The sequence below is a fragment of the Hyla sarda genome, chromosome 9 (assembly GCF_029499605.1).
Source record: "Hyla sarda isolate aHylSar1 chromosome 9, aHylSar1.hap1, whole genome shotgun sequence".
Classification (NCBI taxonomy): Eukaryota; Metazoa; Chordata; class Amphibia; order Anura; family Hylidae; genus Hyla; species Hyla sarda.
In genome coordinates this window covers 166,746,984-166,769,576 of record NC_079197.1, presented here as the reverse complement: position 1 = coordinate 166,769,576, position 22,593 = coordinate 166,746,984, and the positions used below count along the sequence as shown (strand labels likewise).

General features: G+C 45.1%; 1 protein-coding gene across 1 annotated transcript in view; it reads right to left on the bottom strand.

Moving 5' to 3' along the window:
• Positions 1-512: 512 nt before the first annotated feature.
• The window catches only part of LOC130291104 (uncharacterized), a 40,287-nt gene continuing 18,206 nt past the window's right edge, over positions 513-22,593 (bottom strand). Inside the window, exons 7-16 of the mRNA XM_056539519.1 lie at positions 21,279-21,415; positions 20,013-20,080; positions 19,427-19,516; positions 11,145-11,243; positions 9,998-10,050; positions 6,955-7,076; positions 5,492-5,541; positions 5,312-5,416; positions 1,732-1,825; positions 513-631 (exon numbers count right to left, since the gene is read on the bottom strand). Coding sequence (XP_056395494.1) covers positions 1,734-1,825; positions 5,312-5,416; positions 5,492-5,541; positions 6,955-7,076; positions 9,998-10,050; positions 11,145-11,243; positions 19,427-19,516; positions 20,013-20,080; positions 21,279-21,415 — 816 coding nt within the window. The 3' untranslated portion in view covers positions 513-631; positions 1,732-1,733. The remainder of the gene's footprint in view (positions 632-1,731; positions 1,826-5,311; positions 5,417-5,491; positions 5,542-6,954; positions 7,077-9,997; positions 10,051-11,144; positions 11,244-19,426; positions 19,517-20,012; positions 20,081-21,278; positions 21,416-22,593) is intronic.

The following is a 22,593-nucleotide window of genomic DNA, read 5'->3' as shown; positions in this document are numbered from 1 at the left end:
TTATGAGCTGCTGTATGCTCCACAGGAAGTTGTGTAGTTCTTTCCATTCTGATCAAAATGCTCTCTGCTCCCACCTCTGTCCATGTCAGGAACTGTCCAGAGTAGGAGCAAATCCCCATAGCAAACCTCTCCTGCTCTGGACAGTTCCTGACATGAACAGAGGTGTAAGCATAGAGCATTGTGGTCAGACTGGAAAGACTACACAACTTCCTCTGTAGTATACAGCAGCTGATAATTACTGAAAGGATTAAGATTTTTAAATAGAAGTAATTTGCAAATCTGTTTTACTTTCTGGCACCAGTTAATTTATAAAAAAAATTGTTTTCCACCGGAGTACCCCTTTAATGGTCGTGTAATTAGATAATCTTCACTGTCCTCACTTATTACACATTATGCCTCTTTTTACTTCATAGTGCCCCCAGGACTTGTATATAATATAACATTTATATAATCATAACTTTATTTTCTCAACTTAATGGAACTATTTTCATTAATGTCTTTCCTGATTCTCTAAACAGATAGTAGTCCAGTCTGGATACATAGAAATGGCCTTTATTTTACTGCAATCAGTAAAAAGGCAATTCGGGTGCCCAAAAAACTTCTTGAAACTTGAAGCTCGAAGATGTTTTATCTAGAACCAAAGACAAGAAGACAATAGTAAATTCTTGGCTGTAATTTCAAAATCCCTGGTGGTCTAGGGCAGCAAAAGGTTTATTGTAAATTTCTGGGTGGTCTAGGTTAGAAAAATGGTTCATTGTAAATTCCCTGGTGGTTTAGGGTTTAGAAATCATTCATTGTTCAATTTTCTGGGGGTTTAGGGAAAAAAAAAAAAAGGTTAATTGTTAAAGGGGTATTTCAGGAAAAAAAATTTTTTTATATATCAACTGGCTCCAGAAAGTTAAACAGATTTGTAAATTACTTCTATTAAAAAAAATATTGATCCTTCCAATAATTATCAGCTGCTGAAGTTGAGTTGTTGCTTTCTGTCTGGCAACAGTGCTCTCTGCTGACATCTCTGCTTGTCTCGGGAACTGCACAGAGTAGAAGAGGTTTGCTATGGGGATTTGCTTCTAAACTGGGTGGTTCCCGAGACAGGTGTCATCAGAGAGCACTTAGACAGAAAAGAACAATTCAACTTCAGCAGCTCATAAGTACTGAAAGGATTCATTTTAATGGAAGTAATTTACATATCTGTTTAACTTTCTGGAGCCAGTTATATATAAAAACAAGTTTTTTTCCTGGATAACCCCATTAATCACCTGATTGTCTAGGGTAGTAAAATAATTCATTGTAAGTTCCCTTGTGGTCTAGGGCAGGGTAATGGTTCATTTTAAATTCACTGGTAGTCTAGTGTAGGCAAATGGTCCATTGCAAATTCCTTGGTGGTCTAGGGTAGTAAAATGGTTCATTGTAATTTTTTGGGTAATCTAGGGTATTAAAATGGTTCATTGTAAATTCCCTGGTAGTCTAGGGTAGTTAAGGGTTCTTAGGGTCTTGACCCTTGAAAATGATAGCTCAGAGGAACCGCCTACTTTACTCTCCCCTAAACTCTTCTTAAACAGTTTACTTTCCACTTATGCCATTATTTATTTTCTCCAAAAGCTAAAGTTTTACTCCGTACAAGAATTGAAGTTTATGGAACTAGGGTTGTACAAAGAAATCATGGGCACAAATATCCACTAGGATTGTGAACCGGAATCGTAAATGGAAAAATCCCCGCCCGGGCCTTACCTTTATTCCTTCAGAAATATCACAGGGATGGACAAACAGGCTGCAAAGTGTTTAAACCTTATGATCTCTTCGGGACTGGCCTGGCCGGATTTAGCTGGAATAGATGTGACGGAAAAAACATCAAAAAATTATTCCAAAGAAAAGTACATGGGGCAAGGTTGTCATCCTGGGGCCGGTGTATGGGTTTGGTATTTTTTCCATGCTCTTCGCCATTTTTGGGAACACTGGCATTTTGGCAAAATCGTAGCACTATGCTAGTTTAACATTTACTTTTTGTGAGTGTTTTTTGCCACCAAAAATGCCTAGTGGCCTGAATTACGCAGGTAAATCGTGATACTAATAGTGATACTATGCATCACTACTTATGTCTGTAAGCCAAAGAATTGTACCCTAAAGGCAATAAAAAGCTGTCACAGGCCAAAAAAAAAATGGTTGTTTCTATAAAAAAAAAAAATTAATAAATAAAAATTCAAAAAGCAGTGGCGTTTTTCTAACCATTTTTCTTGAAATCGCATTTTTAGTTTTTCCTCCTTGCCTTCTAAGGGCTGTGCAGTTTTTATTTATTCTACCTTCATCAGAGCCGATAAAAGATAATTCATATTAATTCCACCTAATATTTTACAATATAAAGTAAAAAAAAAAAAAATAATAAGTTTGCTTTGCATCTCCATGTTCTGACATCTTAAAAGTGTTTAGTTTTCCCACTTTTTATTTATTTTTTTGCGGGTTAGTTGTATGTTTTATTGGTACTATTTTCTGAGATAAATTTGACTTTTTATTTAATCACGTTTTAATCCATGTATGTAGAATATATTGACGCAAGGTGCAAGCTCTTTTGTGCATGTTGCTATTGGACTAGTGGTTCCCCTATATAAGACTTATAGATGAACAATGACAAAAAAGTTATAGCCAATAGAGTTGGGCGAGCCTTCCGAAAGTTCGGATTGCAGTGCAACGTAACTCTTTTGTTACAGTAAACCAGGGAATCCGCTGGTTTTCTGAAACATCTTGCTCGGGCCAGCATGGAAGGAGTTAATTTGTGCTGCTGGGCAACACTAGTAAACTCCGTGGGGGGGAGGTATACATTATACAGCCCTCTATATGGTTGTATAATTGTACTCTTTAAAAAATAACGCTTAACATCTTTTTGCTATCATGAGGGGGCTGAGCAAACACAAAAAAAAAAGGTCTGGACCAGCGACGAGATAGTAAATATCACTCTCTTCACAGTATACATTATGAAGCCATATAAATGGCTGTATAATGTACAGGGTGGGCCATCTATATGGATACACCTTAATAAAATGGGAACGGTTGGTGATATTAACTTCCTGTTTGTGGCACATTAGTATATGTGAGGGGGGAAACTTTTCAAGATGGGTGGTGACCATGGCGGCCATTTTGAAGTCTGCCATTTTGAATCCAACTTTTATTTTTTCAATAGGAAGAGGGTCATGTGACACATCAAACATATTGGGAATTTCACAAGAAAAACAATGATGTTCTTGGTTTTAACGTAACTTTATTCTTTCATGAGTTATTTACAAGTTTCTGACCACTTATAAAATGTGTTCAATGTGCTGCCCATTGTGTTGGATTGTCAATGCAACCCTCTTCTCCCACTCTTCACACACTGATCGCAACACCGCAGGAGAAATGCCAGCACAGGCTTCCAGTATCCGTATATATACCGCAGGAGAAATGCTAGCACAGGCTTCCAGTATCCGTATACACTGCTATATACTACTATATACACCGCAGGAGAAATGCTAGCACAGGCTTCCAGTATCCGTATACACTGCTATATACTACTATATACACCGCAGGAGAAATGCTAGCACAGGCTTCCAGTATCCGTATACACTGCTATATACTACTATATACACCGCAGGAGAAATGCTAGCACAGGCTTCCAGTATCCGTATACACTGCTATATACTACTATATACACCGCAGGAGAAATGCTAGCACAGGTTTCTAGTATCCGTATACACTGCTATATACTACTATATACACCGCAGGAGAAATGCTAGCACAGGCTTCCAGTATCCGTATACACTGCTATATACTACTATATACACCGCAGGAGAAATGCTAGCACAGGCTTCCAGTATCCGTATACACTGCTATATACTACTATATACACCGCAGGAGAAATGCTAGCACAGGCTTCCAGTTTCCGTAGTTTCAGGTGCTGCACATCTCGTATCTTCACAGCATAGACAATTGACCACAAAGATAAAGGTCTAAGGGGGTCAGATCGGGAGACCTTGGGGGCCATTCAACTGGCCCACGACGACCAATCCACTTTCCAGGAAACTGTTCATCTAGGAATGCTCGGACCTGACACCCATAATGTGGTGGTCACCATCTTGCTGGAAGAACTGAGGGAACGTGCAGCTTCAGTGCATAAAGAGGGAAACATCGTCATGTAGCAATTTCGCATATCCAGTGGCCTTGAGGTTTCCATTGATGAAGAATGGCCCCACTATCTTTGTACCCCATATACCACACCATACCATCATTTTTTTTGTTCCAACAGTCTTGGTGGGATCTATCCAATGTGGGTTAGTGTCAGACCAATAGCGGTGGTTTTGTTTGTTAACTTCACCATTCACATAAAAGTTTCCTCATCACTGAACAAAATCTTCTGTGTAAACTGAGGGTCCTGTTCCAATTTTTGTTTTGCCCATTTTGCAGCACCTGAAACTACGGATACTGGAAGCCCGTGCTATCATTTCTCCTGCGGTGTATATAGTAGTATATAGCAGTGTATACGGATACTGGAAGCCTGTGCTAGCATTTCTCCTGCGGTGTATATAGTAGTATATAGCAGTATATAGAGAAGAGGGTTGCATTGACAATCCAACACAATGGGCAGCACATTAAACACATTTTATAAGTGGTCAGAAACTTGTAAATAGCTCATGAAAGAATAAAGTTATGTTAAAACTAAGCACATCATTGTTTTTCTTGTGAAATTCCCAATAAATTTGATGTGTCACATGACCCTTTTCCTATTGAAAAAACTAAAGTTGAATTCAAAATGGCCAACTTCAAAATGGCCGCCATGGTCATCACCCATCTTGAAAAGTTTCCCCCTCACATATACTAATGTGCCACAAACAGGAAGTTAATATCACCAACCATTCCCATTTTATTAAGGTGTATCCATATAAATGGCCCACCCTGTATATCTGCCAAAGACAAGATGACAATAGTAAATTCTTGGTTGCAATTTCGAAATTCTTGGTAGTCTAGGGTAGGGAAATGGTTCGAAGTGGTTGTAAATTGTTGTCATGTTCCAGGTGGTCTAGAGTAGCATAATTGTTTGTTGTAAATTCCCTGGTGGTCTAGGGTAAAAAAAAATGGTTTATTGTGAATTCCCTGCTCGTCTAGGGTAGTAAAGTGTTTTTTTTTTTGTAAATTCTCTGGTGGTCTAAATGGTAGGTAGGTAGGTAGGTAGGTTATTGGTTCAATGTGAGTTTTACATTTGTGTTTTATTCTGGCAGTCTTTCATTTTTACTAAAGAGTAAAAAAATAAAGGGGTGAACAAAGGAAAGAAAATGCGGACACTTACAGAAGAGGACCAAGAAAACCTTCTGCTCTGTGGGGTTTCCAACCCAGGTCAGCAGGGAGTCTCCAAGGGGTTCATGAAATCTCATCTCCATTGCATTCTCATCACCTGGAAAATGCCCAACAATCCATGATCTGAGCGCAGGAAATCCCATGATGGTATGTTCTGTGAGATAGTTCTTACCTTTGGCGTATTTCAGTCGATTATTTCCAATCTTCTTGGCTGTACTCGTCCTGCAATGAAATGTATACAGATGTAAGTTTCTCCACTTAAAGGGGTACTCCGCTGCTAGACATCTTATCCCCTATCCAATACAAATGCCTGGTTCCTGCAGTAGTGGTCTTGGTGTCACAGTGACGCCCCTCATAATGTCACGTCACACCCCCCTCCATTGATGTCTATGGGAAGGGGAGTGACGGTCATCGCGCCCCCCTAGACATGAATCGAGGGGGCGTAGCATGACGTCACAAGGGGTATGGCAGTAACATCGAGATCACGTCCTCCGGGTCTAAGCATGCTGAACAAAATGTTCAGAACAATGGAGCACCGGAGTACCCCTTTAAAATCCACATGAAACATAAATTGCATTGAATGTTTTTTTTTATATATATATTTATTTACCATTTTCAAATATTATTATCACATTACTTAAATAGAATAAAAGAAAATACAAAAAAAAAAAACGATGTTACAATGACCTTACTCCCGACCTACTCCCCCACTCACTCCATCCTACGCCCCCCACCCACTCCCATGGTGGTGCAGACTATGTCTTAGTAGATATTGAAATTTTTAATCTTTCCCACGTATGGCAGATTTTTATGTTTAACTTTGTGGACTATGCTGGGACCATTCTAGCTAAAGTAGGTGGATCTTAGGGATCTATATAATTTGTTGTTGACATAAGCGCCATAATGAAATAAAAATGGCAGCACCTTCCGAGCACCATCACCTTTTTCCACAAGACTGTCTTGTACCCCCAGTTGAAGCCACTTAGTTTTTAGGATAGCATAATCTAGACAAGGTGTAGGCCTCACTCTGTAGAAATACCTGAATTATAGGGGTACCCCTGTGGAATTATATTTTTTCCCAATCAACTGGTGCCCGAAAGTTATACAGATTTGTAAATTATAAAAATAAACTTCTATTTAAAAATCTTAACTCTTCCAGTACTTATCAGCTACTGTATGCTACAGAGGAAGTTCTTTTCTTTTTGAATTTCCTTTCTGCCTGATGACAATGTTTTCTACTGACACCTCTCTGTCCATTTTAGGAACTGTCCAGAGCAGGAGCAAATCCCCATAGCAAACCTCTCCTGCCCTGGACAGTTTCTGACATGGACAGAGGTGTCAGCAGAGAGCAATGGCGTCAGACAGAAAAGAAATTCAAAAAGAAAAGAACTTTCTGTGGAGCATACAGCAGCTGATAAGTACTGAAAGAATTAAGATTTTAAAATAGAAATAATTTACAAATCTGTTTAACTTTCTGGCACCAGTTGATTTAAAAAAAAAAAAAAAAAAAAAGAATTCCACAAGAGTAAGTTGAACCACCCCTTTAAGTTGGGACCAAAGTTATCAAAAGGCTGGTTTGGCATTGGCCTCACTTTTACAGTAGGTATATAATGTCTGAAGGTACGTGTCTCTTACCAGGTGCCATCTGTGATTGTCACCTCCTCATTGTTCACAGTAAATTGTATTTCATTTGGAAAGTTCACAACACTTTCGGGAATATTGGAGGCCACAGCAGCGAGCTTCCATGTACCGGCAATCTGATGGGAGGTAAGTGCACCATAAATATAAATAATGGCACCCTGGTGTAGTTGAACTCCAACCTTTTAGCTTAAAGGGAATCTGTCAAGTGCAACTTGCGCTCCAAACTGCTGGCCCTGTTAGTTGTCTGTTAGGGCAAGGAGACACATAGTATCATTCATATATCTATCTGTGCATCTATAACATAGAAAAAAGGCTTTCATTCTCTGGTGCAAAGAGTCGAATATATGTTCCTAAGCCCCTAAATTGCTAAAGGCTGGAATACCGCCTAGCATTTTCTCTATTCCCTAATTTAAGCCGAGCCTTGTTTCCAAATCCTGTTCCTGGTCTGTACATATAAATTGAGAGTAGGTGTGAGATTTGAAAACAGGGCTCGGCTTCCAGGTGTCAATCAAGGAACAAAGATGGGAGGGAGAAGTGAAGAGACGTTCCAGCCCTCAGAACTTTATGGTCTTGGGGATACCTCTTAGACTCTTTGCAGCAGAGAATAAAAACAATTTTGTGTGTTATAAAAGCACAAATAGATACATGAAAGGTGTCAAGTGTCTCCTTGTCCTTGTTTTGGATGCATTCCAAGCGACCGCTCTAGGTTGATGTGCTGCTCCAAATTAGATAATACGTGCACGGAGAAAATAGGCTGACTCTCTCACTGAGTCAAACAGTTCTCTGGTTTATTGTATTGCGTATACACAAGATATAGCCTTCAGTAGGGCATAGAACATTGTGTAAACATTCTGGTTGGTTAGTCACAACTCTGCCCCCGTGTGACGTCACCCCGCCCCGGCAATGCAAGTCTATGGGAGGGGGCGTGACGGCTGTCACGCCCCCTCCCATAGACTTGCATAGCGGGGGTGGGGCATGACATCACACGGGCGGGGGCGGAGTCGTGACATCACGATACTCCGGCCCCGTGGTCGGCACCCGGCAGTTTGTGAGCTGGCAGCGCGGCGTGCAGCTCAAAGGGGTAGGTGCCGAATGCAAGATTGCGGGGATCCCCAGAGGCGGACCCCTGCGGTCAGACATCTTATCCCCTATCCTTTGGATAGGGGATAAGATGTCTAAGGGCCGGAGTACCCCTTTAAAGAAATGTTGAAGTGGTTGAAGGTAATGTCCTGCCTTTCAGCTATAGGGATTTCTATTGGCAGAGGAGAAGTTAGCTACTTCCTCCCTCTCCAATGTCTTCACTGTTGTAAGCTTTTTACATACAAAAGGGTAACAAGTTAGGGCAGAATTTTTCACCTGTCTGATACATGCCATTGGCGATATCAAATTGTGGCGAAAATGTACGAGACAAAGGGGATGTCTGGTGACAGGAACATAAGCCCCATGGAAACTACCATATTTTTTGCCGTACAAGACGCACTTATTCTTCCCCAAAACTGGGGGGGAAAAGTCGGTGCGTCTTATACGGCGAATACACCCCTATCGCGGCGGTCCCTGCGGCCATCAACGGCCAGGACCCGCGGCTAATACAGGACATCACCGATCGCGGTGATGCCCTGTATTAACCCTTCAGACGCGGCGATCAAAGCTGACCGCCGCGTCTGAAGGGAAAGTGACACTAATCCGGCTGTTCAGTCGGGCTGTTCGGGACCGCCGCGATTTCACCGCGGCGGTCCCGAATAGCCCGACTGAATAGCCGGGTTAGTTCTTACAGGACACCGGGAGGGACCTTACCTACCTCCTCGGTGTCTTCTCCGTTCAGGGATCCCCTGTATGGCCGGCGCTCTCCTTCCTCGTCATCACGTCGTCACGTACGTGCGTCGGCGTGCGTAATGACGTGATGACGGCGACGGAGAGCGAGGATACCCGGCCGGCAGCAGAGACGTTCCGGAGCGACGGGGAAACGGCGACAGCGATGGAGCGACATCCAGGGCAGCGGTGACGGGTCCGGAGCGGCGGGGACATGGGAGTATTACCTCCTATGCAGTGGTCTTCAATCTGGGAGTTGTAGCTTTGCAACATCTGGAGGTCCGCAGGTTGAAGACCACTATTGGGTTCAAAATCTTAAATTTTTTAGATTTTGCACCTAAAAATTGGGTGCGTCTTATACGCCGGTGCGTCCTATAGGGCGAAAAATACGGTAACTCTGATGATAAGATCTGCCAGGCAGCTACTTCCTCTACTTCCTGTCCTATAAATGAAAGTAATAGGAGGAGATTTATCAAAACCTGTCCAGAGAAAAAGTTGATAAGTTGCCCATAGCAACCAATCAGATAAATATTGATAAGTCTCCCCCATAGTCTGGAACTGGGCTTATAAGTGAATAGGGGAGATTTATCAAAACCCGTCCAGAGGAAAAGTTGCAAAGTTGCCCATAGCAACCAATCAGATCGCTTCTTTCATTTTTGAAAAATGAAAGCAGCAATCTGATTGGTTGCTAGGGGCAACTCAGCAGCTTTTCCTCTGGACGGGTTTTGATCATTCTCCCCCAATGACTGTACACAGTTAGTGCGCATTTAAAAACCTGCAGCTGCCCTATGCCTTCCGGACCTGGGGGCGGAGTAAGCAAGGGGGTCCAGTCGACACATTTTTTGGACTGTTATCTGGTTTTGTTGCCGGACTGAAAACCATGGTCTGCCACAGTTTTTAGTCCGGCAATAAAACTGATACGGTTTAAAACTGAGCTGACTGGAGTCACTCAGTTTTGAACCGCATTGATTCAAATAAATGGAGTCCGGGGGGGTATACGGTAGAGGATGGTTTTTAAATCCTCCCGGCTGCCGTATCCCCAAATCATGATGTGAATGCAACTTTACTGTACCTAAAAATTCAGCCTCAGGGTCTGGAGGTATATTTTAATAAATACTCAATTTATATTCATGATCGAGGTAAATAGATGCTTGTTTATTCTTAGATACGTGGGCATTCGCCATGGTTGGCCTCATGACAGGCCAATGTCTCATCGTAATAACATTACCTTCTCCACATCTAGAGTATGGACTTCAGTGGGCATCTCGGAGCACAAAAATGCTGAAAAATAAAACAAAGGCAACTTCTAAATAGTGTTGAGCAAGAATATTCGTAATGCAAATTTTCTATCGTGAATATCGGCACTTTGCGATTTCGCAAATATTTAGAATGTAGTGCTGTAAATTCGTAATGACGAATATTTAAATATTTTTTTCACATGCAAATTTTTTATGCAAATTTGAAAAAAAAAGGGAGAAATGAGAAACCTAATTTGTGCCCATCCTTCATAGATTCCTGACTTATCAAACACTATAGGGCAGAGGTCTCAAACTGTGGCCCTCCAGATGTTTCAAAACATCAACACCCAGTTTGCCCGGACAGCCGTTGGCTGTCCGGGCATACTGGGAGTTGATGTTTTGAAAAATCTGGAGGGCCACAGTATAAGATCATTGCCATAGGGGGAATTAACTTAGACCGGTGTTTAACACATCGGTCTTAAAGGGGTACTCTGCCCCTAGACATCTTATCCCTTATCCAAAGGAAAGGGAATAAGATGTCCGATTACGGGGGTCCTGCCGCAGCACCTGGCGTTCGTTTGAAATGCCGACTGCGGTGCCGGAAACTCGTGACCTCCCGGCTACGCCCCCTTGTATCATCACGTGATGCCCGCCACACCCCCTCCCATAGACTTGCATTGAGAGGGAGGGCTTGATGTCACAAGTAGGGGCGTGGCCATGACGTCACGAGCCTCCGATGCCGCATCGCTAGTCATCTGGCACGGAGCGAAGTTTGCTCGGTGCTCAAGATGACTGGGGTGCCGCAGCAGAGATTGCAGGGGATCCCATGATCAGACATCTTATCCTATCGTTTGAATAGGGGATAAGATGTCTAGGGGCAGAGTACCCCTTTAAATCAGCCCCTGCCAGTAAGGGATTGCGCTGAGTTTAAAACCAGAAGCTTCTGAGGCTTCCCATATGACAACCTCAGAAATCTACACCAGCTGGAAGCTGCCTTCCCATGATGCAATGCCTCTTTGTGCTAAGCTCCGCCCATTTGGCAAGCATGCCGCAGAGCAAGGAATATACTGTATATGCCAAGCGCAGCCTGCATTGCCTTCCCCCTTATATGGCTAAATGCAGGAGTCCTATACTCACATGCAGCTTGGCGAATCAAAACCTTGTTATAGTTTCGACAAGCTGCGTACTTCACAAACTGACTGATATCACCGATGGAAGGAAAATGGTTTGCACGACCTGCAAAGGAAACATAAATGTTATTATAGTGACAGAGACTTTAGTAAGTAATAACATTAACAACCAGTCAAAAGTAAGGTTCATTTTTTATTTGATTTGTTCTCATACCGTTTAAAAGATTGAGCATGAATAACACTGTAATACTGCCATATAAGTACTTATAACACTTGTTCTTATGTACAAAAATATAGCTGCTATAATACGGCCTCCTATATACAAGAATATAACTACTATAATACTGCTCCTATATACAATATAACTACTATAATACTGCCTCCTATATACAAGAATATAACTACTATAATACTGCTCCTATATACAAGAATATAACTACTATAATACTGCTCCTATATACAAGAATATATCTACTATAATATAATACTACCTCCTGTGTACTAGAATATAACTACTATAATACTGCTCCTATATACAAGAATATAACTACTATAATACTGCTCCTATATACAAGAATATAACTACTATAATACTGCTCCTATATACAAGAATATAACTACTATAATACTGCTCCTATATACAATATAACTACTATAATACTGCTCCTATATACAAGAATATAACTACTATAATACTCCTCCTATATACAAGAATATAACCACTATAAATATGACGAAAAAGAAGAAAAATAGAGATACCGCACTCACCCACTGTATGTACTTGAAGATATAGGTTTATTCAGATTCTAGAAGATGGATCCATGAGGTGGAGGACATGGAGGGGGATGAATGCCAGGACTAGTTTCGCGCCGGGTGGCACTTCCTCTGACTGGGCTACCATAGGTAGCCCAGTCAGAGGAAGCGCCGCCCGGCACGAAACTAGTCCTGGCGTTCATCCCCCTCCATGTCCTCCACCTCATGGATCCATCTTCTAGGATCTGAATAAACCTATATCTTCAAGTACATACAGTGGGTGAGTACGGTGTCTCTATTTTTCTTCTTTTTCGTCATATTTATGGACTATTAAATTTATACCTGCACCCCCAGGTATTACTTATACCTGAAGCTCCAAGATTATACCTCCACGAATTGTTCTTATATGGTTGTTACTTAGGGAGTCCAGTCACTGGTGCCATTCACCTCTCTTCACTTGGATATAACCACTATAATACTGCCTCCTATATACAAGAATATAACTACAGTATTATAATATTGCCCCCTATATACAAGAATATAACTACTATAATACTACTCCTATATACAAGAATATAACTACTATTATACTGCTCCTATATACAAGAATATAACTACTATAATACTGCTCCTATATACAAGAATATAACTACTATAATACTGCCTCCTATATACAAGAATATAACTAATATAATACTGCTTCCTATATACAAGAATATAACTACTATAATACTGCTCCTATACAAGAATATAACTACTATAATACTGCCCCTATATACAAGAATATATCTACTATAATACTGTTCCTATATACAAGAATATAACTACTATATACTGCTCCTATATACAAGAATATAACTACTATAATACTGCTCCTATATACAAGAATATAACTACTATAATACTGCTACTATATATGAGAATATAACTGTTACGCCGAGCGCTCCGGGTCCCCGCTCCTCCCCGGAGCGCTCGCTACACTCTCCTCACTGCAGCGCTCCGGTCAGATCCACTGACCCGGGGCGCTGCGATACCGCCTCCAGCCGGGATGCGATTCGCGATGCGGGTAGCGCCCGCTCGCGATGCGCACCCCGGCTCCCGTACCTGACTCGCTCTCCGTCGGTCCTGTCCCGGCGCGCGCGGCCCCGCTCCCTAGGGCGCGCGCGCGCCGGGTCTTTGCGATTTAAAGGGCCACTGCGCCGCTGATTGGCGCAGTGGTTCCAATTAGTCTGATCACCTGTGCACTTCCCTATATTACCTCACTTCCCCTGCACTTCCTTGCCGGATCTTGTTGCCATCGTGCCAGTGAAAGCGTTTCCTTGTGTGTTCCTAGCCTGTGTTCCAGACCTCCTGCCGTTGCCCCTGACTACGATCCTTGCTGCCTGCCCTGACCTTCTGCTACGTCCGACCTTGCTTCTGTCTACTCCCTTGTACCGCGCCTATCTTCAGCAGCCAGAGAGGTTGAGCCGTTGCTAGTGGATACGACCTGGTCACTACCGCCGCAGCAAGACCATCCCGCTTTGCGGCGGGCTCTGGTGAAAACCAGTAGTGACTTAGAACCGATCCACTAGCACGGTCCACGCCAATCCCTCTCTGGCACAGAGGATCCACTACCTGCCAGCCGGCATCGTGACAGTAGATCCGGCCATGGATCCCGCTGAAGTTCCTCTGCCAGTTGTCGCTGACCTCACCACGGTGGTCGCCCAGCAGTCACAACAGATAGCGCAACAAGGCCAACAGCTGTCTCAACTGACCGTTATGCTACAGCAGTTACTACCACAGCTTCAGCAATCATCTCCTCCGCCAGCTCCTGCACCTCCTCCGCAGCGAGTGGCCGCTTCTGGTCTACGCCTATCCTTGCCGGATAAATTTGATGGGGACTCTAAGTTTTGCCGTGGCTTTCTTTCCCAATGTTCCCTGCACTTGGAGATGATGTCGGACCAGTTTCCCACTGAAAGGTCTAAGGTGGCTTTCGTAGTCAGCCTTCTGTCTGGAAAAGCCCTGTCTTGGGCCACACCGCTCTGGGACCGCAATGACCCCGTCACTGCCTCTGTACACTCCTTCTTCTCGGAAATCCGAAGTGTCTTTGAGGAACCTGCCCGAGCCTCTTCTGCTGAGACTGCCCTGTTGAACCTGGTCCAGGGTAATTCTTCCGTTGGCGAGTATGCCGTACAATTCCGTACTCTTGCTTCAGAATTATCCTGGAATAATGAGGCCCTCTGCGCGACCTTTAAAAAAGGCCTATCCAGCAACATTAAAGATGTTCTGGCCGCACGAGAAATCCCTGCTAATCTACATGAACTCATTCACCTAGCCACTCGCATTGACATGCGTTTTTCCGAAAGGCGTCAGGAGCTCCGCCAGGATATGGACTCTGTTCGCACGAGGCGTTTCTTCTCCCCGGCTCCTCTCTCCTCTGGTCCCCTGCAATCTGTTCCTGTGCCTCCCGCCGTGGAGGCTATGCAGGTCGACCGGTCTCGCCTGACACCTCAAGAGAGGACACGACGCCGCATGGAGAATCTCTGCCTGTACTGTGCTAGTACCGAACACTTCCTGAAGGATTGTCCTATCCGTCCTCCCCGCCTGGAAAGACGTACGCTGACTCCGCACAAGGGTGAGACAGTCCTTGATGTCTACTCTGCTTCTCCACGTCTTACTGTGCCTGTGCGGATATCTGCCTCTGCCTTCTCCTTCTCTACTATGGCCTTCTTGGACTCCGGATCTGCAGGAAATTTTATTTTGGCCTCTCTCGTCAACAGGTTCAACATCCCAGTGACCAGTCTCGCCAGACCCCTCTACATCAATTGTGTAAACAATGAAAGATTGGACTGTACCATACGTTTCCGCACGGAGCCCCTTCTAATGTGCATCGGATCTCATCACGAGAGGATTGAACTTTTGGTCCTCCCCAATTGCACTTCTGAAATTCTCCTTGGACTTCCCTGGCTTCAACTTCATTCCCCAACCCTGGATTGGTCCACTGGGGAGATCAAGAGTTGGGGGCCCTCTTGTTCCAAGGACTGCCTAAAACCGGTTCCCAGTAACCCTTGCCGTGACTCTGTGGTTCCTCCTGTAACCGGCCTCCCTAAGGCCTATATGGACTTTGCGGATGTTTTTTGCAAAAAACAAGCTGAGACTCTACCTCCTCACAGGCCTTATGATTGTCCTATCGACCTCCTCCCGGGCACTACTCCACCCCGGGGCAGAATTTATCCTCTGTCCGCCCCAGAGACTCTTGCCATGTCTGAATACGTCCAGGAAAATTTAAAAAAGGGCTTTATCCGTAAATCCTCCTCTCCTGCCGGAGCCGGATTTTTCTTTGTGTCCAAAAAAGATGGCTCCCTACGTCCTTGCATTGACTACCGCGGTCTTAATAAAATCACGGTTAAGAACCGCTACCCCCTACCCCTCATCTCTGAACTCTTTGATCGCCTCCAAGGTGCCCACATCTTTACCAAACTGGACTTAAGAGGTGCTTATAATCTCATCCGCATCAGAGAGGGGGATGAATGGAAAACGGCATTTAACACCAGAGATGGACACTTTGAGTATCTGGTCATGCCCTTTGGCCTGTGCAACGCCCCTGCCGTCTTCCAAGACTTTGTTAATGAAATTTTTCGTGATCTCTTATACTCCTGTGTTGTTGTATATCTGGACGATATCCTGATTTTTTCTGCCAATCTAGAAGAACACCGCCAGCATGTCCGTATGGTTCTTCAGAGACTTCGTGACAATCAACTCTATGCCAAAATAGAGAAATGTCTCTTTGAATGCCAATCTCTTCCTTTCCTAGGATACTTGGTCTCTGGCCAGGGACTACAAATGGATCCAGACAAACTCTCTGCCGTCTTAGATTGGCCACGCCCCTCCGGACTCCGTGCTATCCAACGTTTTTTGGGGTTCGCCAATTATTACAGGCAATTTATTCCACATTTTTCTACCGTTGTGGCTCCTATCGTGGCTTTAACCAAAAAAAATGCCGATCCCAAGTCTTGGCCTCCTCAAGCGGAAGACGCCTTTAAACGGCTCAAGTCTGCCTTTTCTTCGGCTCCCGTGCTCTCCAGACCTGACCCATCCAAACCCTTCCTATTGGAGGTTGATGCCTCCTCAGTGGGAGCTGGAGCTGTCCTTCTACAAAAAAATTCTTCCGGGCATGCTGTTACTTGTGGTTTTTTTTCTAGGACCTTCTCTCCGGCGGAGAGGAACTACTCCATCGGGGATCGAGAGCTTCTAGCCATTAAATTAGCACTTGAGGAATGGAGGCATCTGCTGGAGGGATCAAGGTTTCCAGTTATTATTTACACCGATCACAAGAACCTCTCCTACCTCCAGTCTGCCCAACGGCTGAATCCTCGCCAGGCCAGGTGGTCTCTGTTCTTTGCCCGATTTAATTTTGAAATTCACTTTCGGCCTGCCGATAAGAATATTAGGGCCGATGCTCTCTCTCGTTCCTCGGATGCTTCTGAAATTGAACTCTCTCCGCAACACATCATTCCTCCTGACTGCCTGATTTCCACTTCTCCAGCCTCCATCAGGCAAACTCCTCCAGGAAAGACCTTTGTTTCTCCACGCCAACGCCTCGGAATCCTCAAATGGGGTCACTCCTCCCATCTCGCAGGTCATGCGGGCATCAAGAAATCTGTGCAACTCATCTCTCGCTTCTATTGGTGGCCGACTCTGGAGACGGATGTTGTGGACTTTGTGCGAGCCTGCACTATCTGTGCCCGGGATAAGACTCCTCGCCAGAAGCCCGCTGGTTTTCTTCATCCTCTGCCTGTCCCCGAACAGCCTTGGTCTCTGATTGGTATGGATTTTATTACTGACTTACCCCCTTCCCGTGGCAACACTGTTATTTGGGTGGTCGTTGATCGATTCTCCAAAATGGCACATTTCATCCCTCTTCCTGGTCTTCCTTCAGCGCCTCAGTTGGCTAAACAATTTTTTGTACACATTTTTCGTCTTCACGGGTTGCCTACGCAGATCGTCTCGGATAGAGGCGTCCAATTCGTGTCTAAATTCTGGAGGGCTCTCTGTAAACAACTCAAGATTAAATTAAATTTTTCTTCTGCATATCATCCTCAATCCAATGGACAAGTAGAAAGAATTAACCAGGTCTTGGGTGATTATTTACGACATTTTGTTTCCTCCCGCCAGGATGACTGGGCAGATCTTCTACCATGGGCCGAATTCTCGTATAACTTCAGAGTCTCTGAATCTTCCTCCAAATCCCCATTTTTCGTGGTGTACGGCCGTCACCCTCTTCCCCCCCTCCCTACCCCCTTGCCCTCTGGTCTGCCCGCTGTGGATGAAATTTCTCGTGACCTTTCCATCATATGGAGAGAGACCCAAAATTCTCTCTTACAGGCTTCATCACGCATGAAGAAGTTCGCGGATAAGAAAAGAAGAGCTCCTCCCATTTTTTCCCCTGGAGACAAGGTATGGCTCTCCGCTAAATATGTCCGCTTCCGTGTCCCTAGCTACAAGTTGGGACCACGCTATCTTGGTCCTTTCAAAATTTTGTGCCAGATTAATCCTGTCTCTTACAAACTTCTTCTTCCTCCTTCTCTTCGTATTCCTAATGCCTTTCACGTTTCTCTTCTTAAACCACTTATCATCAACCGTTTCTCTCCCAAATCTGTTCCTCCCACTCCTGTTTCCGGCTCCTCGGACATCTTCTCCGTCAAAGAGATTCTGGCATCCAAAAAGGTCAGAGGGAAAACCTTTTTTTTAGTGGATTGGGAGGGTTGTGGTCCAGAAGAGAGATCCTGGGACAATATCCTAGACAAAAGTCTGCTCCTCAGGTTCTCAGGCTCTAAGAAGAGGGGGAGACCCAAGGGGGGGGGTACTGTTACGCCGAGCGCTCCGGGTCCCCGCTCCTCCCCGGAGCGCTCGCTACACTCTCCTCACTGCAGCGCTCCGGTCAGATCCACTGACCCGGGGCGCTGCGATACCGCCTCCAGCCGGGATGCGATTCGCGATGCGGGTAGCGCCCGCTCGCGATGCGCACCCCGGCTCCCGTACCTGACTCGCTCTCCGTCGGTCCTGTCCCGGCGCGCGCGGCCCCGCTCCCTAGGGCGCGCGCGCGCGCCGGGTCTTTGCGATTTAAAGGGCCACTGCGCCGCTGATTGGCGCAGTGGTTCCAATTAGTCTGATCACCTGTGCACTTCCCTATATTACCTCACTTCCCCTGCACTTCCTTGCCGGATCTTGTTGCCATCGTGCCAGTGAAAGCGTTTCCTTGTGTGTTCCTAGCCTGTGTTCCAGACCTCCTGCCGTTGCCCCTGACTACGATCCTTGCTGCCTGCCCTGACCTTCTGCTACGTCCGACCTTGCTTCTGTCTACTCCCTTGTACCGCGCCTATCTTCAGCAGCCAGAGAGGTTGAGCCGTTGCTAGTGGATACGACCTGGTCACTACCGCCGCAGCAAGACCATCCCGATTTGCGGCGGGCTCTGGTGAAAACCAGTAGTGACTTAGAACCGATCCACTAGCACGGTCCACGCCAATCCCTCTCTGGCACAGAGGATCCACTACCTGCCAGCCGGCATCGTGACAATAACTACTATAATACTGCCTCCTATATACAAGAATATAACTACTATAATACTGCTCCTATATATGAGAATATAATTACTATAATACTGCTCCTATATACAAGAATATAACTACTATAATACTGCTCCTATATATGAGAATATAATTACTATAATACTGCTTCTATGTACAAGAATATAACTATTATAATTGTAAAACACAAAGAGATATAGAAACACAGCCGCACATCCACCATTTGTAATTTGATCTAATTGCTTCTCAGCATAAAATCAAACACTAACATGTTGTTATTATACATTTTGATCAAAAAGTACAAGCCCACTCGCCACTTCAAGACCACCTATTCAGAGTGTGTCCCCAACCCAACATTGGCGCATCGCCGGGTGGCGGCCACCACCACTGCAGCACCATGCCCACAGGGGGAGCAACCCAGTTTCCAGGCACCCCCACCACCGCCCCACCAAGCCCCCAAATCCGGGCCACAACACCCCACAGACAAAGCATCACAGCAACAATGACCACCGCAGTGCAACCACACCAATGTGAATACCTACCAAATACTCTGTCCCAGAGGGCTGGGAGAATGCTAGGAGGAAACCCTTACACAGTCTCCTGCTAATTAAAAATGCCTGGGCCGAAGGGGTGGAGCAGAGTGCTGGCTATGATATGGGCATGGGGTCTCAGAGGCAGTGGTCACCGCCCAGCGCTACGCCAGTGTTAGGTTAGGAACACACTCTGACTAGGTGGCCTTGACGTGGCGAGTGGGCTTGTACTCTTTCATCAAAATGTATAATAACAACCTGTTAGTTTTTTTTTATTATACTGAGAAGCGAGGAGATCAAATTACAAATGGTGGATGTGCGGCTGTGTTTCTCTATTTGTGATGTACATTTATATAACTACTATAATACTGCCTCTTATGTATAATAATACGGTATAACTACTATTATACTGCGTAGCAGACAGATATCTGGTTACATACAGATAAGAAATAGTCGCTGTCCCTCAGGTGACAGAACAATGCAGTTGGGGCTCACTCTGTAGATGGCGGCTTTGGTCTCTGGGTTGTCTCCTGAAGGGGGAGAGCAAAGAGCAAATAAGGGGAATGACGGCACATATCCTGCTGCGCATACTTGGCTGCACCATGCACATAAACTCTAATATATATCCTTAAAGTACTAAATATATATATACAGTATCCAGGTACTTCCTGAAGTCATCTTCATCAGATTGACAATATGGTGTCATTACAGATGGCACAGGACTCTCTCGATAGTAGGAAATGTGGTTGACAGATGTCCTGGGACATATGAGAACCTTATTGGTCCCCACACTGTGCCTCCCATTGAGGAAAACGGTGCAACGGCTTTAGGAGCCTCGGCTGGAGAGACCTAGGAACCAATGAACTTCCCCATGTCCCCCAGATTTTTATGGCTTCCAAAGTATGGGATACTAAGTGTATTTATACTGTACATCAGGTGCCCCTAGTGGTGGCTGGAAGCCATCAGAATCTTAGAATAAAGCAGAGCCTATTCATGGTTATTCCTATGACATCTGTGCGGTGTTACCTTTATATACAATATGGCCCGTACTCTCCTCCACATCTATATCCTTTATAGTGATAATGCTACCTTGACTGTAAAAAATAAACAAAAACAAAACATGAAAGGAAGGTCCAATAAGTGCTTAGTCATTTATATAAATTTTTTGTAAATCAGACTGGCTGCAATACCCCACACGACAAATAGACAATAGTGGCGCTGCTATAACCACTACAAACCTATTTGACCAAATTGAATTCCCATTATTCCTCTGTAAGTCCTTTTACAAGGGGAACAACTAGTTTTGTCAGCTATTCCATTTTTAGGGTTTCATTATTATAGTGAGTAAAATGTTGTTTAGAATGACATCCAGACCCCTGACTATACATACAGTGGTGTACTTAAAGGGGCACTGTCAGAAACAATAATTTTTGATATGTTATAAAGCATGCAAAACAATAGGGGAGATATATCAAAACCTGTCCAGAGGAAAAGTTGCTGAACTGCTCATAGCAACCAATCAGATTGCTGCTTTCATTTTTGAAAAGGCCTTTGAGAAATGAAAGAAACGTTCTGATTGGTTGCTATGGGCAACTGAGCAGCTTTTCCTCTGGACGGGTTTTGATAACTCTCCCCCATTATGTTTTGCAATTGCATTCATCAGAAAAATTTCAGCATTTCATACTGAAGAAGCCAGTCACAAACACTGGCCACTAGGGGTCCCCCTCCCTCCTGGGACACATACCAGTCCTGCAGTGTCCAGTGGTCAGCATGTCATGGACACCATGAGTTATTGACAAGGCTGGAGGCAGGACCAGGGTCTTCTGTGAGTCAGAGCAGAGTGAGGGAGGGGGAGGAGTCATCACAGTGAGGAGAAGAGAGGGACACACCCCATACCTCTTCATGGACAGAAACCTCAATGATGGCAAGTAAATAAAGGTAATTATGAGAGAAATATAGGTCGCAGACAATAAAAATTAGATGTACATGATCATGACAAGGTACTGAGCAACATATAACTATTTTTTTTTTTTTTTTTTTGGGGGGGGGGGGGGGGGGATCTGACAGGTACACTTTAACTACACCTGGCTGTCTCTTTCACCTGGACTATTGTGAATTCCAGGACCCTTCCCACTATCATTGGAGTCGGGTATTGGGAAACTGCAGTCATTGTCCTTCCTGTGACTACCAGACTCTTTTCCTTCTAACCCCAGATGTCCTCACTGGCTTTGTGGTGTTCTCCAAGTCCTAATTCGGTAACTCTTGCCACTGCTCCCAGTAGAGCATACTCACAATATAGAAAGGTGGGACACGTGCACTTTATCATCTACAACAGTGATTTCTGTTGAGCCGTATGGAGATAAGAATTCCTGTAGGACCATTTGAGTGTTTTCATAGGCTGAGACCGTCAGGATCCATTTTCCTACAGACTAAAAATGCACAAAAAAAAAAAAAGTTTAATATGTCCTACATATGAAACCTGTAGAGCGCATCTATAATAGAATTCTGAAATAGTGAGAGAGAAAGCAAGCTAAAGGCTAAAGGTCCAATGGTGGAAGATATTAGTACTAGCAAGTTTTCCCCTGCTCTTGCTTCCCTGTACTCTTGGCCAAAGGAGACCAGTCATGGTGTGTGTTACGCCTAGCGCTCCGGGTCCCCGCTCCTCCCCGGAGCGCTCACGGCGCCTTTCTCCCTGCAGCTCCCCGGTCAGCGCTGACCGGGAGCGCTGCCCTGTCATGGCCGTTGGGGATGCGATTCGCACAGCGGGACGCGCCCGCTCGCGAATCGCATCCCAGGTCACTTACCCGTTCCCGTCTCCTGCGGTCATGTGCTGGCGCGCGCGGCTCCGCTCTCTAGGGCGCGCGCGCGCCAGCTCCCTGAGACTTAAAGGGCCAGTGCACCAATGATTGGTGCCTGGCCCAATTAGCTTAATTGGTTCCCACCTGTTCCCTGCTTATATCTAGTCTCCTCCCTTGCACTCCCTTGCCGGATCTTGTTGCCTTAGTGCCAGTGAAAGCGTTCTTGTGTGTTTATACCCTGTGTACCAGTACCTTTGCTATCTCCCTTGACTACGAACCTTGCCGCCTGCCCCCGACCTTCTGCTACGTCCGACCTTGCTACTGCCTACTCCCCTGTACCTCGCCTATCTTCAGCATCTTCAGCAGCCAGAGAGGTGAGCCGTTGCTAGTGGATACGACCTGGTCACTACCGCCGCAGCAAGACCATCCCGCTTTGCGGCGGGCTCTGGTGAAAACCTGTAGTGGCTTAGAACCGGTCCACTAGCGCGGTCCTCGCCATCCCTCTCTGGCACAGAGGATCCACTACCTGCCAGCCGGCATCGTGACAGTAGATCCGGCCATGGATCCCGCTGAGGTTCCCCTGCCAGTTGCCTCTGATATCACCACGGTGGTCGCCCAGCAAGCCCGACAGATCGCCCATCTAACCCACCAGATGTCAGAAATGTCCACCATTGTGCACCAACTTCAGTCGCAACTTCACCAGCAATCATCTCCTCCGTCAGCTCCTGCACCCCTTCCGCAGCGAGTGGCCACTCCTAGCCTCCGCCTGTCTTTGCCGGACAAATTTAATGGGGACTCTAAGTTTTGTC